Below are 18,838 nucleotides of genomic sequence, written 5' to 3' on the forward strand. Positions count from 1 at the left end.
CTTTGAGTCTGTCTTTACACAAGAGGGGGACGATGCAGAGATTGTAGTTAAGGAGGAGGAGTGTAAAATATTGGATGAGATAAACATAGTGAGAGAGGAAATATTAATGGGATTAGCATCTTTTGAAGTAGATAAATCACCAGGCCCAGATGAAATGCATCCCAGGCTGTTAAGAGAAGCAAGGGAGGAAATAGCGGAGGCTCTGACCATCATTTTCCAATCCTCCGTGGTTACAGGCGTGGTGCCGGAGGACTGGAGGACTGCTAACGTTGTACCGTTGTTTAAAGAGGGAGAAAGAGATAGACTGAATAATTATAGGCCAGTCAGTCTAAGCTCAGTGGTGGGCAAATTATTGGAATCGATTCTGAGGGACAACATAAATCGTCATTTAGAAAGGCATGGGCTAATCAAGGACAATCAGCATGGATTTGTTGAGAGAAGGCTGTGTCTGACTAACTTGATTGAATTTTTTGAGGAGGTAACAAGGAGGGTCGATGAGGGTAGCACATTTGATGTAGTCTACATGGATTTTAGCAAGGCTTTTGACAAGGTCCCACGTGGCAGACTGGTCAAAAAAGTAAAAGCCCATGGGATCCAAGGGAAGGTGTCTAGTTGGATCCAAAATTGGCTCAGTGGCAGGAAGCAAAGGATAATGGTTGATGGGTGTTTTTGTGACTGGAATGCTGTTTCCAGTGGGGTCCCACAACACTCAGTTCTAGGTCCCTTGCTTTTTGTGGTATATATTAATGATTTGGACTTGAATGTCAGGAGCTTGATCAAGAAGTTTGCAGTTGATACAAAAATCGGCTGTGTGGTTGATAGTGAGGAGGAAAGCTGTAGACTGCAGGAAGATATCAATGGACTGGTCAGGTGGGCAGAAAAGTGGCAAATGGAATTCAATCCAGAGAAGTGTGAGGTAATACATTTGGGGAGGGCAAAAAGGCAAGGGAGTACACAATAAATAGGAGGATACTGAGAGGTGTAGAGGAACAAAGGGACCTTGGAGCGCATGTCCACAGATCCCTGAAGGTAGCAGGACAGGTAGATAAGGTGGTTAAAAGGCATATGGGATACTTTCCTTTATTAGCTGAAGCATAGAATATAACAGCAGGGAGGTTATGCTAGAACTGTATAAAACATTGGTTAGGCCACAACTTGAATACTGCGTACAGTTCTGATGGCCACATTACAGGAAAGATGTGGTTGCACTCGAGAGGGTACAGAGGAGATTTATGAGGATGTTGCCAGGGCTGGAGAATTTTAGCTATGAGAAAAGATTGAATAGGCTAGGGTTGTTTTCTTTGGAACAAAGGAGGCTGAGGGGAGATTTCATTGAGGTATGTAAAATTATAACAGGACTTGATAGAGTGGATAAGGAGGACCTATTTCCCTTAGCAGAGGGGTCAGTGACCAGGGGGCATAGCTTTAAAGTAATTGGTACAAGGATTAGAGGGGAGCTGAGGAGAATTTTTTTCCCTCTGGGGGTCTGGAACTCAGTGCCTGAAAGGGTGGGAGAGGCAGGAACCCTCAACTCATTAAAAAAATACATGGATGAGCACTTGAAGTGCCGTAACCTACAGGGCTACGGACCAAGTGCTGGAAAGTGGGATTAAGCCAGATAGCTCTTTTTTGGCCGGCACGGACATGATGGGCCGAAAGGCCTCCTTCTGTGTCGTAACTTTCTATGCTTCTATATGGCAAGCATCTTGAGAGTGTCAATTGAGGAGTTCACAGCCTGCATCTGTGAAGTGCAACATGAGCAAGCTGTAGATCACTATGGAGGATGTGACTACTCCAGGGTCTTCTGCAGCAGAACCCCATTGGCCACGGTTGATGAATGCTATGACTGGGGCTCAACAGACCTTGGGTTCAATCTACAGCAATCTGACTTGTTTAGATTCACCATGTTGGTGAATCAGATTGAGATACCATAAGGCAAGGCTTCAACAGCCTCTTTGTTGTCTAGTTATCTGTTCTCACACAGATCTCTGCCATGTTGAGGGGGTGCCCAGCAGCAGGGGAATGGCAGTAACTCACATGGATAATGGCAGTGTCTAACAGGGTGACACCACACCAGATTCTCCCAATCACCCTACTCAAATAACTTCAGGAGTGTTCCTGAGGATGCAGGGACAAGCAGTCACTACATTAATCTCCATGCTGCTTGTAGTTGCAGGACCATCCACAGGCAGCACAAGGAGTTACTGGGTCATCTCCATCCTTACAGGAAGACATTAACGCACAGCACCCACCTACCTAACTTTAATCTCATACTGCGGGAATAATTAGAAGGAGCACACAATTTGGAAGTAGTAGGCACACATTCTACACCTGCACTAAAAAAAAGTTTCAGGAAAAAAAGATCGAACGCCCTTGTGCCATACACTGCAAGGGTTAATACAAATTGGGTTCACTGATACTGCAGTGTGTCCTGAACACTTCTTTTGGAATAAGGCAGATTAGGAATATTGGCAAGAAATTATGTGGCATTCATAGGTCTTGATACATGGCTGAGCCCAATGGAGGCGATGTTTCATTTGGCAAGTGTATTGGGCATACATCAAGATGCCTGTTGTGTATTGGAGTTGTAAGGGAGGTAATTAAAAGTTTGCTCTATTAGACCTTACCTGATGACTCTTGTTGACCAAGCTGTTGGTTGCACAGACATATCTTCTGTCTCGTGGTTCTTCTTCCTCTGATTGTTGCTGCATTTCTTTTCCTGCCTATTCCATGGCTATGCTCCTTCATAGGACTAGGTTGTGCAGAACATTGCAAACTACATTAAACTTTGAAACCCTAGTCAGGATGTACTGTGGCACTTCTGCTGACCTGTCTAAGCATCTGAATCACTGTTAAAGATGCCAATGGTGTGCTTTAATAAGACCCTGGTGTAAGCATGTCCTTGTACCTCTTATAATGTGGGTTACATTGGTGTCATCAGTCATATTCTTGATCCTGCCAGTCCTAGTTTTTGTGGCCCTTCAAATAATACTGATACTGTTGACTGCTGTAGGATGAAGGAATCAGGGAGCTGCCAGGCTAATAGGCTTTCATGCACATAATTGTTTCTACAGTCACATATTAGCTGTACATGCATGGAGTACTAGCTCTTTGTGTTCATGAATGGAGTAGCACTGAGGATAGGGGCTCTTATGGACACATGAGTACAGTCAGTTATGTTGGGGAATCCAGAGACTTGAGCACAAAATCTAGGATGACGCTCCGGTGCAGTATTGAGGGAATGCTGCACTGTCAGAGGTGCTGTCTTTCAGATGAGACATTAAACTGAGGCTCTGTTTGCCCTCTCAGGTAGACGCTGACCTGGCCAATATTTATCCCTCAATCTAAATCACTAAAACAGATTATCTGGTCATTATCTCATTTCTATTTGTGGGACTTTGTTGTGTGCAAATTGGCTGCCATGTTTCCTATATTAGAACAGTGAATACACTTTTAAAAAAGTACTTAATTGGCTGTAAAGCGCTATGAGACATCCTGAAAGGTGCTCTATAAATGCAAGTCTTTCTTTTCTTAAATTACATTAGCCTGACACCTCCTGCTTACTTAGCAGCTCCCTGCAGAATCCTAATGACCTCATCTAAACCACGATAGCTTCTAGCACACAGAGTACATTCTCATAATATAAAGATATTAATACTGACTTCTGTATTGTTAAGCTATTTTTCCTATTATATGATACACTATCCCACAGTAGTGGTGTAAGTACAGGCCCTAATAGAACTTGTAAATTGCAAACACATCAGTCTGCTTGCCTCCTCTGATCCTTCTCTTCCAATTCTTCTCCTCCAGAATCTGCAAATAAAAAGGTATTGTGATAAGGATACCGACAGCTTGTAGGATTGAAGGATGTGAAATCCTATATATGTAAGAAATACTGTAATGGAAATTCCAATATAAACCAAATTAGTTAAAGAGTATCAGATTAATCCCCACTTTTCCAACACATAATCATAAATTGCATTGGGATGTGCTATTCAAGTTTAGGGATTATGTACTACATCTAAATTAGCTTACATTAAGACTGCCCTACATACCCTGGTCCAAATTATTTTGATAATTGACCAAGTCCAATCCATCACAGCAGGACCAGAGTACAACACTAAGTGAAATGTAAGTTAATGCCAATTGCCAGAATCATCAAAGATGAAGTCAGACACAGAGATGCATTAACTGACACTACTTCATTCAACAACATCCATGATAACACAATTAACTCATAAGGTTAAGTATTGATAATTGCAGTAAAGTAATTGGATATGTAATACCAATTAACACATAGGCACAACAATAACAAGCCTATAAAGTATCTCAGCAATAGCTGTATTATGCTTAATAACAGTATAACAAAGTTCTATTCAATGTCGAAGATTACAAAACTTCTAATTTTGGGTGAGCAAAGTACAATCTTAAAGAAGGACAAGGACATTCCATTGAAAGGGAATTAATCCTTTATGACCAATAAAGATGAAGAATTCAATCATATGGATCCTCTTCCAAAGTATCATTCAACTCCACGGACAATTGTCAGAACCTATGGTTGCTCAATCTTAATTAGTTTAACAAGGAACGGGCCTTGCTTCTTTTTGGTTGAACACACATAAATCATTTTTTTTATTATTCGTTCATTGGATGTAGGCGTCACTGGCAAGGCCAGCATTTATTGCCCACCCGTAATTGCCCTTGAGAAGGTGGTGGTGAGCCGCCTTCTTGAACCGCTGCAGTCCGTGTGGTGAAGGTTCTCCCACAGTGCTGTTAAGAAGGGAGTTCCAGGATTTTGACCCAGTGACGATGAAGGAACGGCGATATATTTCCAAATCGGGATGGTGTGTGACTTGGAGAGGAACGTGCAGGTGGTGTTGTTCCCATGTGCCTGCTGCTCTTGTCCTTCTAGGTGGTAGAGGTTGCGGGTTTGGAAGGTGCTGTCGAAGAAGCCTTGGCGAGTTGCTGCAGTGCATCCTGTGGATGGTACACACTGCAGCCACAGTGCACAGTGGTGAAGGGAGTGAATGTTTAGGGGGTGTCAATCAAGTGGGCTGTTTTGTCCTGGATGGTGTCGAGCTTCTTGAGTGTTGTTGGAGCTGCACTCATTCAAGCAAGTGGAGAGTATTCCATCACACTCCTGACTTGTGCCTTGTAGATGGTGGAAAGACATTGGGGAGTCAGGAGGTGAGTCGCTTGCCGCAGAATACCCAGCCTCTGACCTGCTCTTGTAGCCACAGTATTTATATGGCTGGTCCAGTTAAGTTTCTGGTCAATGGTGACCCCTAGGATGTTGATGGTGGGGGATTCGGTGATGGTAATGCCGTTGAATGTCTCTTGTTGGAGATGGTCATTGACTGGCACTTGTCTGGCACGAATGTTACTTGCCACTTATGAGCCCAAGCCTGGATGTTGTCCAGGTCTGGCTGCATGCGAGCACGGACTGCTTCATTATCTGAGGGGTTGTGAATGGAACTGAACACTATGCAATCATCAGCGAACATCCCCATTTCTGACCTTATGATGGAGGGAAGGTCATTGATGAATCAGCTGAAGATGGTTGGGCCTAAGACACTGCCCTGAGGAACTCCTGCAGCAATGTCCTGGGGCTGAGATGATTGGCCTCCAACAACCACTATCATCATCCTTTGTGCTAGGTATGACTCCAGCCACTGGAGAGTTTTCCCCCTGATTCCCATTGACTTCAATTTTACTAGGGCTCCTTGGTGTCTCACTTGGTCAAATGCTGCCTTGATGTCAAGGGCAGTCAATCTCACCTCACCTCTGGAATTCAGCTCTTTTGCCCATGTTTGGACCAAGGCTGTAATGAGGTCTGGAGCCGAGTGGTCCTGGCGGAACTCAAACTGAGCATCGGTGAGCAGGTTATTGGTGAGTAAGTGGCGCTTGATGGCACTGTCGACGACACCTTCCATCACTTTGCTGATGATTGAGAGTAGACTGATGGGGCGGTAATTGGCCGGATTGGATTTGTCCTGCTTTTTGTGGACAGGACATACATGGGCAATTTTCCACATTGTCGGGTAGATGCCAGTGTTGTAGCTGTACTGGAACAGTTTGGCTAGAGGCGCAGCTAGTTCTGGAGCACAAGTCTTCAGCACGGCAGCCGGAATGTTGTCGGGGCCCATAGCATTTGTTGTATCATTGTTGTATCATATTACATAAATCATGATAAGGGTGACACCGTTCCTGATATCAGGTTTTCTTGGAGGATTGTTAAGCTGTCTACCTAAGGTTGATATCACATTCATTTGTCTGTAGATCTACTTCTTTGTCAGGTCCTGTTTAAGAAGGCACCAGAGTTTTAATTGGAAACATTTTATGTACCAGCATGTGTAAAGCCTTTGTGCTCTGGATTTCCCCGAATGCAAAGATAATAGGGTCCCCCTTGTCCTCACCTTCCATCCCTCCAGTCTCCACATTCAAAGGATCATCCTCTGCCATTTCCGCCACTTCCAGCACATCTTCCCCTCCCAATCTCTTTCAGCATTCCGAAAGGACCACTCTTTCAAGACCCCCAACATCCATTCCCCTTCCCCAGAACCTTCCCATGCAAGCACAGGAGATACATCTGCCCTTTCACCTCCTCCCTTCCCACCGTCCATGGCCCCAAACTCTCCTTCCAGGTGAAACAACGTTTTAATTGTCATCACATTTTCTCATTTTCACATCGTTCACCTGACGAAGGAGGAAGCCTCCGAAAGCTTGTGAATTTAAAATAAAATTGCTGGACTATAACTTGGTGTTGTAAAATTGTTTACAAACGTTTTAATTGTTCTTTTTCCAACTTAGTATACTGTGTTCGCTGCTCACGATGTGGTCTCCTCTATACTGGGGAGACCAAATGCAGACTGGGTGATCGCTTTGCTGAACACTTCCATTCAGTCCGCAAGCGTGACCTTGAACTACCGGTCACCTGCCATTCTAATTCTCCATCCCAATCCCACTCTGACCTCTCTGTCCTTGACCTCCTACACTGTTCCAATGATGCTCAACGCAAGCTCGAGGAACTGCGCCTCATCTTTCTGTTAGGCACTTTACAGCCTTCCAGCCTTAACATCGAGTTTAACAACTTTAGATCTTAACCACCACTCCCATTTTCTTGGACGGCAGGTGCTGATAATGGAGGATTGCCGCACCGGGGCCACTGGGAGCGGACGAGGTGTGGGCTGGTGCAAGTTTTGGGGATCCCTATCGGTACACGGCCAGTAGGGTGGTCCACACTCCTGGGATTTACCCATCTTTCTCTGCCACATCTCAGACCATGGGAGCCTTCTCCTTTTTGCCTGAGTTTCCATGCTTTCCTCCCCCTCTGCTATTCAGCTGTAAACATTTACAGCTCCTCTGGACCCATTTTTTGTTTCTTTACTTGTCCCATTACCACCCACTTTAGCCTTGCCCCATCATCCCTTCTGTCATTTAATCATTCCTGTCCTCCACTCCATCACAGGCCTTTCCTTTGTTCTTTTCTCCTCTTCTTCACGCTAAGGGTGGTAGAAGTGTGGAACTTTCTCCCACAAAAAGCAGTAGATGCTAGCTCAATTAATAATTTTAAATTTGAGATTGACAGATTGTTGCTAGCCAAGGGTATTAAGCCAAGGCGGGTAAATGGAGTTAGGATACAGATCAGCCATGATCTCATTGAATGGCGGAACAGGCTCGAGGGGCTGAATGGCCTATTCCTGCTCTTATGTTCCTCCCTCCCTTTTTCCCTGGTTCTGTACACGCTTATAAACTGTTAAATCTCTGACTTCTTCCAGTTCTGATGAAAGGTCATTGACCTGAAAGGTTAATTCTGTTTCTCTCGCCACAGATGCTGCCTGACCTGTTGAGTGTTTCCAGCATTTTCTGTTTCTTTGATTACTTTTACTGTTAGGACAATCAAGTGTTGAAGTGAAATGCAGGCGTCATCTAGTAATCAGGCGCTGTATGATATTAAAGACATTCACCTATTCTTTAAATGTCATTCAACTAATGCTGTAAATACACGAGACACAACGAGGCGCCCATTCACATTACCAGCTCCCGCCATCAGGGGGCAGAAGGTCGGAGGAAATGTGATCAGCCGCCACGGCCTCTGGGCGGCGCTGTTTGGCGTTTATGCAAATAAGCGCAATCTCTGCGGAAAGATCCAAACAACAGAAATCAGGACAATAATACATCAGCTGTCTGCATTCGGTCAAAGCATCTCTATAGCGCCGGCCCGTTTTTTGAGCAGCGGGGATGTAGCTCAGTGGTAGAGCGCATGCTTTGCATGTATGAGGCCCCGGGTTCAATCCCCGGCATCTCCACTTTTGTAGAGCCGTTTTTTTTTGAATTTGTCGGGGGTGAGGACACCGTATTTTTTACTTTAAATTTTCTTCACATAAACGAACATTTTATTTCACCCAAAACCTCATTTCGCCCATTTCTACTGCCCAATCCGACTCTACTTCTGCGTCGGACAAGAAAGCAATTTTATACGCCAGCACGTTCTGCGTCCGTCGTTGTTCAGGAGAGAGGGACGCACATCCCCAGAGGCTCTGCGCCATTCCAGAAAGATCCAAACGTCTCAGTTATTGGAGCTTTACGTTTGAAGGAGTGGATGTTCTTTTGATTTCTTCACTTTTGACAGCCGATTACAAAAAATGGAAAATAAATTAAGCCTTTGTTGTGTTTTTAATATAGCTCCGTCGTAGTACGTAGTCACTGTCTGCGTAGTTTTGTACGCAGGTTACGTGACGTAACAAAGCGAGAAGTGGGGGGGTGGAAGTTGGTAACCAGGGTAACGGTGGCGGATTCGGCGACAAGGGAGAAACAAAGTGGACTGAGCGAGGCCGCAGAATGCAGCTGAAGCACCTCAAAACCCTGCTCACCCCTCAGGTATGACCGGGGACCAGAGTGAGAGGCCGCAGCGGCTCGGGCTTCATCTGCACGGAGGACCAGGCAGAGTGGAGGCGCCCTGGGTATTTGGGGGAAGAGGGAGCTGGCATTTGGTTTCTCGTACCGATCTTAACTGTAATATAGGTGCCCACATCGCTGTTAGCGTCAGTCCTTCAGAAAAGAAAGACTTGAATTTATATGGCGCATTTCACGACATCCCAATAGGCATTACAGCCAATAAAGTGCTCGTGTAATGTCAGAATTTGTGACTGGCAGAGTGCAGCACTTTTGCATCCCACTCGTTCTGTGCGGATCTGTGACTCCCGGACAATGCTCTTTTCTGATCAGTCCCACATTGGTATCTGTTTATTTATATTTCTAGGTGGCCACTCTCATTCAATCCCCATTTCGGGCATGTTATAATTGGTGATCGGTTATTCGGCTCCAGAAAGAGGAGTGGCAGCTCACAACTTAGCTTCACTTATGTGCTTATGTTTATCACCCCAGTACCACTCATTGTACTGTTACAACCCAGAACTCCCATCCACAACTTAACATGTCACCTCGACTATTCTCACACCTAACAATTCCTCTTCTCCGATGCTCCTAGACATCAACACTGTTCTCTTCTTACGGGACCGCGTCATGCCTTCCATTGCTCCCAGATCCCAGGACCACTCTTCCAATATCACATATACACACTTAGAATCATAGAAAGGTTACAGCACGGAAGGAGGCCATTCGGCCCATCAAGTCCGCGCAGGCTCGATGCACGAGCAATTCAGCAAGTCCCACACCCCCGCCCTGTCCCTGTAGCCCTGCAAATTTTTTTCCATTCAAGTACTTATCCAATTCCCTTTTGAAGGCCATGATTGAATCTGCCACCACCACCCCCTCTGGCAGTGCATTCCAGATCATAACCACTCGCTGTGTTTAAAAAAAAAAGTTTTTCCTCACGTCACCTTTGGTTCTTTTGCCAGTCGCCTTAAATCTATGTCCTCTGGTACTTGACCCTTCTGCCAATGGGGACAGTTTCTCTCTATCTATTCTGTCTAGACCCTTCATGATTTTGAATACCTCTATCAAATCTCCCCACAACCGTCTCTGTTCCAAGGAGAACAACCCCAGCTTCTCCAGTCTATCCACGTAACTGAAGTCCCCCATCCCTGGAATCATTCTAATAAATCTCTTCTGCACCCTCTCTAAGACCTTAACGTCTTTTCTAAAGTGCGGTGCCCAGAACTGGACACAATACTCCAGTTGTGGCCGAACCAGTGTTTTATAAAGGTTCACCGCGACTTCCATACTTTTGTTCTCTATGCCTCTATTTATAAAGTCCAGAATCCCGTAGACTTTTTTAACCACTTTCTCATCCTGCCCTGCCACCTTCAATGATTTGTGCACATATACCCCCAGATCTCTCTGTTCCTGTACCCCTTTTAGAATTGTGCCCTCTAGTTTATATTGGTTCTCCTAGTTCTTCCTAACAAAATGCATCACTTCGCATTTTTCTGCGTTAAATTTTATCTGCCACGTGTCCGCCCATGCCAGCAGCCTGTCTATATCCTCTTGAAGCCTATCACAATCCTCCTCACTGTTTACTACCCTTCCAAGTTTTGTGTCATCTGCAAATTTTGAAATTTGTAGATGTACAAATTTCAAAATTTGCAGATGTACATCCAAGTCCAAGTCATTAATATATAATCAAGAAAAGCAGTGGTCCCAGCACTGACTCCTGGGGAACACCACTGTACACCTCCCTCCAGTCCGAAAAACAACTGTTCACCGATACTCTGTTTCCTGTCCTTTAGCCAATTCTGTATCCATGTTGCTACTGCCCCTTTTATTCCATGGGCCGTAATCATGATGATAAGCCTATGGTTCAGCACTTCATCAAACGCCTTTTGAAAGTCCATATACACCACATCAACTGCATTGTCCTCATCCATCCTCTCTATTACCTCATCAAAAAACTCTTATCAGGTTAGTTAAACACTATTTGCCTTTAACAAATCTGTGCTGGCTTTCCCTAATCAATCTACTTCTCCCAGTACTGCTATACACAGCACCTGCAACCTGCTTATTGCTCATCAGACACAGTTCAAATGTCACATTTGTAAGTGTCAAAAACCACTTTTAAAAAGAAAGCCAGTCACTGCCCTGGAGCCTGAAATTTAAAATCAATTTACTGATCTCCAAATGACCATGACTATAATTTCAAGCAGTTACCATTATCTGGATTCCCTCAGAGGCATGCTAGGTTAGCAGCCAAGGCAGTGTTTACATAACAATTACGCCGTGAGCCTTTAAAAGCACGAGGCTGCGCCCTAGCAGCAGAATAATACATTGTACATTATATGGTACGACAGTCCCATCTTTATACAATGCATATCTTCTGACATAGTATAAAGGGGAAACTTTCTTGATCACTGTGCTTCCAGTCAAATAAGGAAGGGAGTAGTGCTGGATCTAGTTCTGGGGAATCAATGGAGTTGTGTCAGTGGGGGAGCATTTGGGGAACAGTGATCATAATATCATTAGATTTGGAATAGTTATGGAAAAGGACAAGGAACAATCAAGTGTAAAAATACTTAACTGGAGGAGAGCTAATTTCAGTGTTAAAAAGGGATCTTGCCTTGGTGGATTGGAATCTTAAATTGGTAGGCAAAACAGTAATTGAACAGTGGGAGGCCTTCAAGAAGAGATGGTTCAGGTACAGAGTAAACACATTCTCATGAGGGAGAAAGGAAAGACATCCAAAGCTAGAGCTCCCTGGATGACGAAAGGGATTGAGATTAAAATGAAACAGAAAAAGGAGGCTTTTGACAAGCGTAAACTTGTTAATACAGTAGGGAACCAAGCTAAATACAGAAAGTACAGAGGGAGATCTGGAAATGGGAATAAGAGGAATAAAGAGAGAGTATGAGAATAGATTAGTGGCTAACATAAAAGGGAACCCAAAAGTCTTTTATAAACGTCTAAATAGTAAAAGGGTAGCCAACGGAAGGGTGGGGGCAAATAGGGATAAAAAAGGATACACACCTGTGGAGGCAGAAGGCATGGCTGAGGTACGAAATGAATACTTCGCATCGGTCTTCACGAGAGAAGAGGATATTGCCAATGTCGCAGTAAAGGAGGAGGTAGGAGCGATATTGGATAGGATAAAAATAAAGAGGAGGTACTTAAAAGGTTGGCAGTACTCAAAGTAGAAAAGTCACCCAGTCCAGATGGGAAGCTTCCTCGGTTACTGAGGGAGGTAAGGGTGTAAATTGCGGAGGCTCTGGCCACAATCTTCCAATCCTCCTTAGATATGGGGATGTGCCAGAGGACTGGAGGATTGCAAATGTTACACCCCCTTTCAAAAAAGGACCAGTCAGTCCAATGTCAGTGATGGGGAAACTTTTAAAGACAATAATCCGGGACAAAATTAATTCCACTTGGAAAAGTATGAGCTAATAAATGAAAGTCAGCATGGATTTGTTGAAGGGAAATGGTGTTTGACTAACTTGATTTAGTTCTTTAATGATGAAGTAACGGGGTTGATGAAGGTAGTGTGGTTGATGTGTATAAGGACTTTCAAACAGCATTTGATAAAGTACCACACAATAGACTTGTTGGCAAAATTAAAGCCCATGGGATTAAAGGGACAGTGGCAATATGGATACAAAATTGGCTAAGGGACTGAAAGCAGAAAGTAGCGGTGAATGGTTGTTTTTCAGATTGGAAGGAAGTATAAACGACCTGGACTTGGGTATGCAGGGAATAATTTCAAAGTTTGCAGATGGCACAAAACTCGGGCATGTAGTGAACAGTGTGGAGGATAATAGACTTCAAGAGGACATAGACAGACTGGTGAAATGGGCAGACGCGTGGCAGGTGACATTTAACGCAGAGAAGTGTGAAGTGATACATTTTGGTAGGAAGAATGAGGGGAGGCAATATAAACTAAATGGTACAATTTTAAAGGGGGTACAGGAACAGAGAGACCTGGAAGTGTATGTGCACAAATCTTTGAGGGTGGCAGGACAAGTTGAGACAGCTGTTTAAAAAAGGCATTTGAGATCCTGGGCTTTATTAATAGAGGCATAGAGTACAAAAGCAAGGAAGCTATGCTACACCTTTATAAATCACTGGTTAGGCCTCAGCTGGGAGTATTGGGGCAGAAATTTCTCGGAGTGGTGAAATAACAGTTATCGATGCTCCATAGTTTTAAATTAACGAACTTACTTACCGCAGTCTTTACTTCGGGCACTTCCTCCTATAGGAAGCATTGACGAGCCCAGTGTTAGTTCAAGCAAAGCTCGGACCCCTGGGAGAAGCAAGAGGATCACTCTCTCCCCTCGACCAAGCACATTGCAGCATTTTTGACAAGTTGCGAAACTGTTTCTGCCGGCTTCCCGTGTTAAAACCAGGAAGTTTTTTATTCGTTCATGGGAAATGAGCGTCGCTGGCAAGGCCAACATTTATTGCCCATCCCTAATTGCCCTTGAGAAGGTGGTGGTGAGCCGCCTTCTTAAACCGCCGCAGTCCGTTTGGTGAAGGTTCTCCCACAGTGCTGTTAGGTAGGGAGTTCCAGGATTTTGACCCAGTGACTATGAAGGAACGGCAATATATTTCCAATATTGGTGTGTGACTTGGAGGGGAACGTGCAGGTGGTGTTGCTTCCATGTGCCTGCTGCTCTTGTCCTTCAAGGTAGGTAGAGATCACGGGTTTGGGAGGTGCTGTTGAAGAAGCCTTGGCGAGTTGCTGCAGTGCATCCTGTGGATGGTACACACTGCAGCCACTGACCGCCGGTGGTGAAGGGAGTGAATGTTTAGGGTTGCGGATGGGGTGCCAATCAAGCGGGCTGCTTTATCCTGGATGGTGTCGAACTTCTTGAGTGTTGTTGGAGCTGCACTCTTCCAAGCAAGTGGAGAGTATTCCATCACACTGCTGACTTGTGCCTTGTAGATGGTGGAAAGGCTTTGGGGAGTCAGGAGGTGGGTCACTCGCCGCAGAATACCCAGCCTCTGACCTGCTTTTGTAGCCACAATATTTATGTGGCTGGTCTAGTTAAGCTTCTGGTCAATGGTGACCCCCAGGATGTTGATGGTGGGGGTTTCGGCGATGGTAATGCCGTTGAATGTCAAGGGGAGGTACAACATTAAAATCATTGTAAAAACAGTTATACACAGCGAAAAAAGAGAGGGTAAGAAATAATCGAATTAAATAAAAGAGACAGAAGGGAAAAGTTTTTAAAAAATAATTTTTTAATTTTTAAAAAGAAAAGTTTAATGACCAAAAACTATTAAAATAAGGAGTAATGAGACTCCACATTTTTAAAAGTTAATTTTTAGTTGTTTGGCAGTCATTAAGACTTATCGCACTGTTAAAACTTAGTTTAGACCTGGTATTTTTAAGCGTACCTGTTTTATGGCACTATTAGTTACTTTCCAGCTGGGCAGATGAGCGAGTCGACGCTTTTTCAATGATTTTCCTGATTGCAGCCGGCGATATCCCTTTAATTCGAAGCTGTGATATCGCCGGCGAACCACTAGGAGCAAGTTCCGTATTTCCGCGTTTCACTGTGCCTGTGCGAATGCCAGAACTTGCTCTTCCATTTCGCCACCAACAACGGTGAACGCTGCAATCACCATTCTTTTCCCAGCAATTTCTGCCACATTGTGTTCAATTCTGGGCACCACACTTTAGGAAGGATGTCAAGGCCTTAGGGAAGGTGCAGAAGAAATTCCCTAGAATGGTATCGAGTATGAGGGACTTCAGTTATGTGGAGAGACTGGAGAAGCTGAGATTGTTCTCCTTGGAGCAGAGAAGGTTAATAGGAGATTTGATAGAGGTGTTCAAAATCGTGAACAGTTTTGATAGAGTAAATAAGGAGAAACTGTTTCCAGTAGCAGAAGGGTTGGTAACCAGTGGACACAGATTTAAGGTGAATGGCAAAAGAACCAGAGGCAACATGAGGAAACATTTTTATGCAGAGAGTTGTTATGATCTGGAATGCACTGCCTGAAAGGGTGGTGGAAGCAGATTTAATAATAACTTTCAAAATGGAAATGGATAAAGCCTTGAAGGGAAAATAATTACAGGGCTATAGGGAAAGAGCAGCGGAGTGGGACTAATCGGATAGCTCTTTCAAAGAGCTGGCACAGGCACGATGGGCCGAATGGCCTCCTTCTGTGCTGTAACATACTATGATACTATGAACAATGTCAGAGGAAATCTGCTAGTGCTATTAAGAAAAGATGTAGACAGGAGGTCTGCCAAAGTCAGTCTTAGACTTGGCAAAAGATGGCAACCCCAAGAAGAATAAGGAGTAAAAGTAGCATCTGAAATGTTTGATATTATTGGAATGATAATTGAAAACATCGTTTTACGATGTAACTAGAAAAAGAAAATTTGAATCAACACTTTTGACTGCACCATGGCAAGACGGCGCAGGTTAAGGATTGTGAAGGGCTAGTTCAGGATTGACATCAGAAAATATTTCATTATGCTGAAGGTGATCAGAAGCTTCAGTGGGTTGCCAGAGAGGGTGGTTGAGACTATGACTTTGCTCTCATTTAAGAAACAGCTTGAAATTCTGGAAAAACAATGTCAAATGGGATGAATGCTCTTTTTTTATGCAATCCTGACTTGTGAATTTAGTCTTTTTCTCCTCTTCCAAGGATGGTGCCGCAAAGGTTACATGTATGTCATGGGCACCCAATAACAGCAAGTTCGCAGTCTGCACTGTGGACAGAGTTGTTCTTCTCTATGATGAAAATGGAGAAAGAAGAGATAAATTCTCCACTAAACCTGCTGATTCCAAGGTAAAGAAAAACCCTAATTTTCAAAAGAATTGTGTAATAACTTGTAATAAGAATGTGTAATAACTTGACAAATGTGTAGTTAACAATTATTTATAGAGAAGTGCCATTGACAGTCATACAGTAGGATAGTGATTTTCTTTTCTGTATTTAGCCATTAAAAATAACCTCAGTGTCAGAAAACTGATATTCCTTTAAGTTCTGCGTTCTCAGCTGAATTATGACTGCTGAAAATTGAACAGACTTCTGTTATAAGCTATTTGAATTGAAAAACATAAGACAAAACTTATTTTGCTAACGGGGAAAGAAAGATCACAGTTCTTTACACTGAGCTCCTCTTGGTGAATTTTAAAACTTTAATATTGGAATCTTGAAGTTTAGATGATTATTGACAAATGGCAGGGAATTTATTACTCTTCATCTGTAAAGTTCACAAAGAATTATTTTACTGTACATCTCCTTTGTTTAGTAAAATAATTTTTCTTTAGCTTTACAGACAGAGAAAACCATGCATCTTGCATTTATAATTTCACAATTGAAGCTCTAATAAGTTTCTTTCAATTTAACATTTAAATATCACATACATGATCCAGATCCAAAGTGTGCAACACCATGTAAAGCCAGTTAGTACTGTATAAATAATGTCTTGCTGTATATGTGCTGGTAGTAGTTAACCAGTTCATTGGTTTTCTGCAACCTGTGCTAACTAATGTTATTGACCACAGCGCTGTTAACATTAGTCCTCTGGATTTTGTGACTTGCAAAGCACTTGTTTGGCACAGATCTGTAACCCATGCAAAATATTATCAATGGACATAGGTTCTCTTCCAGTGACTAATCAGTGCTGAAGTGAGATCAGTGGCAAGTCACAATGCAAGTTCTGAATGATCAGCTGTCCTGTTAGCATTACTTGTGGAATCATAAATTAAGTATGCTTATCAGCAGTCAACTCTGTAAAGCTCTTGCAGAATTATTTGTGTTCTGTTCACACTGATTATTGCAAACTAATTATTTAAAAAATGTATATGTCTTTTTTTCAGTATGGCAAGAAAAGCTATGTGGTCAAAGGCATGGCCTTTTCGCCAGATTCTACCAAAATAGCCATTGGGCAGACAGACAGTATCATATATGTTTATAAAATTGGAGAAGAATGGTAAGTTCTATTATCATGTAGATTTTTTTTGCTAACACACACAAACTCATCATTATGTTCAAGAGTTTCAGTTCATGCTGCTGGGAAATCCACACCCACCTGTGGGGTTTCCAGCACGTGAAGATTGATGAAGACATTGAATAGAACTCAAGGTGGATAAGTCACTAGGCCCTAAACTAATTATGTTTTAATTTATTTTTCAAAAAATAATTTTGTAAAAAAAATACAAAAAACTCTTAACACTATTTTATCTTTATAAAAACATAAGATTGTATTGAATACAGAAATTCAAGGTTATTGCAATATACAGAACCTTCGTATTGTAATTAAGAAAATAGCATGTAAAGAAACTAATATTTGTGCAGTTTTCTGCTTTTTGTGTTATACCCCTTATCTTGTCAGATTCACAGATGTATGTATAGAAAAAAATTATATAAAAAAAAAGAATTTTTTTATATATATATATATATATATTTTAAGTTTGTATGTAGTGTTGATCATTTATATTGAAAGTCAACAATAGTTTCAATACAAAGTTAGAACAGTCTACTGACAGGCAGTTGTCAAAAGTAATTACTTCCACAATAAAACTTTTATAACATTGTTAATTTACTGCAATGTAAGCAATTTTTGTAAGTCTCAAGAAAGAAATCTAAATGCAATATGTTGTGGATGCATCTGGGTGCCATTGACTGGGAGCAGGCACCAATTAGGATGTATGCTAATCCATTACTTACTGTCTCTCTGTGGCAAGTACACCTTTTCATAGTGAATCCTCCTGGCTGAAGCTTGAAAGGGACTTCTCTCAATGGTCTGGCCAATAGCTGAATGGAGAAAAATATGAGTCATTTAATGAACTGATTTACTTTGAACATTTCTGAAGCTGATCATTTCTGTTGATTGGATCTCGTTTGGAAATGTTCTCCGATGCACTATTTTCCTCCACTAAGAGCGGATCAGCAATTGCAATTTAGTTCCCCTTACCTATTCTTTCCCCTGGTCCGGGAATGGGAGCAGCAGCAGCAACCTGAAAAGCCGTGTGCACGCGGTGCCCAGCTAGAGATAACAGGCAAAGAGTAATCTTGACTCTGTGATTGGCTGCAGCAGCAGGTGGGGACTGCAGGCTTTTCAGGTTGCTGCTGCTCCCATTCCCGGACCATGGTATGTCCAGTCGACCAGGGGAAAGAATAGGTAAGGGGAACTAAATTGCAATTGCTGATCCGCTCTTAGTGGAGGAAAATAGTGCATCAGAGAACATTTCCAAACAAGATCCAATCAACAGAAATGATCAGCTTCAGAAATGTTCAAAGTAAATCAATTCATTAAATGCCTCATATTTTTCTCCACTCAGCTATTGGCCAGACCACTGGGAGAACTCCCTTTCTCTTCTTTAAATACTGTGGTAGGATCTTTTATGTCCACCTGGACAGGCAAACAAGGCCTTGGTCAGTTTAATATCTCAATTGAAACATGACATTTCCAACATGGCAACACTCCCTCAGTACTACACTGAAGTGTCAGCCTAGATTATGTGGTCAAGTCCTGGAATGGAGCTTGAACCAACAACCTTCTGACACAGTGACGAGACTGCTACCACTGGGTCAAGCTGACCCTTGTATGGATTTTGGAGCCGGAGTACACATTCCAGATAAAATTCAAGATTTGGCTATATGATGCCATAACTTCCAGTTTCATCATGAAGGGTGCATGAGATGCTCGTGTAAAAGCCTTATGAGAATCGATCATGCAGATCAGTGAGTTATTCCTGAAATTACACCGATCTTTTTCTCCAGAATCATAATATCTTGCTATGTGTTAATATTTTGAACAATTTTGTTTACTAATTCTTCTAATACTATATTAACTTAATAATGATAAGTAACAAAGAAGTTCTTTAATTATTGTGCAGAAATTATGTACACTTAAGCAGTCAATGATTCCCAAGTTTTCTAAAATTCAAGCAATGATTTTTAGTTTTTAGATGCTATCGGAACCCTT

General features: G+C 42.7%; 1 protein-coding gene and 1 non-coding gene across 2 annotated transcripts in view; both read left to right on the forward strand.

Moving 5' to 3' along the window:
• Positions 1-8,237: 8,237 nt before the first annotated feature.
• On the forward strand, positions 8,238-8,309 carry trnaa-ugc (transfer RNA alanine (anticodon UGC)). Its single transcript has one exon. It is a non-coding gene; the product is annotated as a tRNA-Ala (tRNA).
• Positions 8,310-8,770: 461 nt separating this feature from the next.
• ift172 (intraflagellar transport 172) overlaps positions 8,771-18,838 on the forward strand; it is a 139,442-nt gene continuing 129,374 nt past the window's right edge. The window contains exons 1-3 of the mRNA XM_067984452.1: positions 8,771-8,880; positions 15,547-15,690; positions 16,728-16,840. Coding sequence (XP_067840553.1) covers positions 8,842-8,880; positions 15,547-15,690; positions 16,728-16,840 — 296 coding nt within the window. The 5' untranslated portion in view covers positions 8,771-8,841. The remainder of the gene's footprint in view (positions 8,881-15,546; positions 15,691-16,727; positions 16,841-18,838) is intronic.

The sequence above is a fragment of the Heptranchias perlo genome, chromosome 5 (assembly GCF_035084215.1).
Source record: "Heptranchias perlo isolate sHepPer1 chromosome 5, sHepPer1.hap1, whole genome shotgun sequence".
Taxonomy (NCBI): domain Eukaryota; kingdom Metazoa; phylum Chordata; class Chondrichthyes; order Hexanchiformes; family Hexanchidae; genus Heptranchias; species Heptranchias perlo.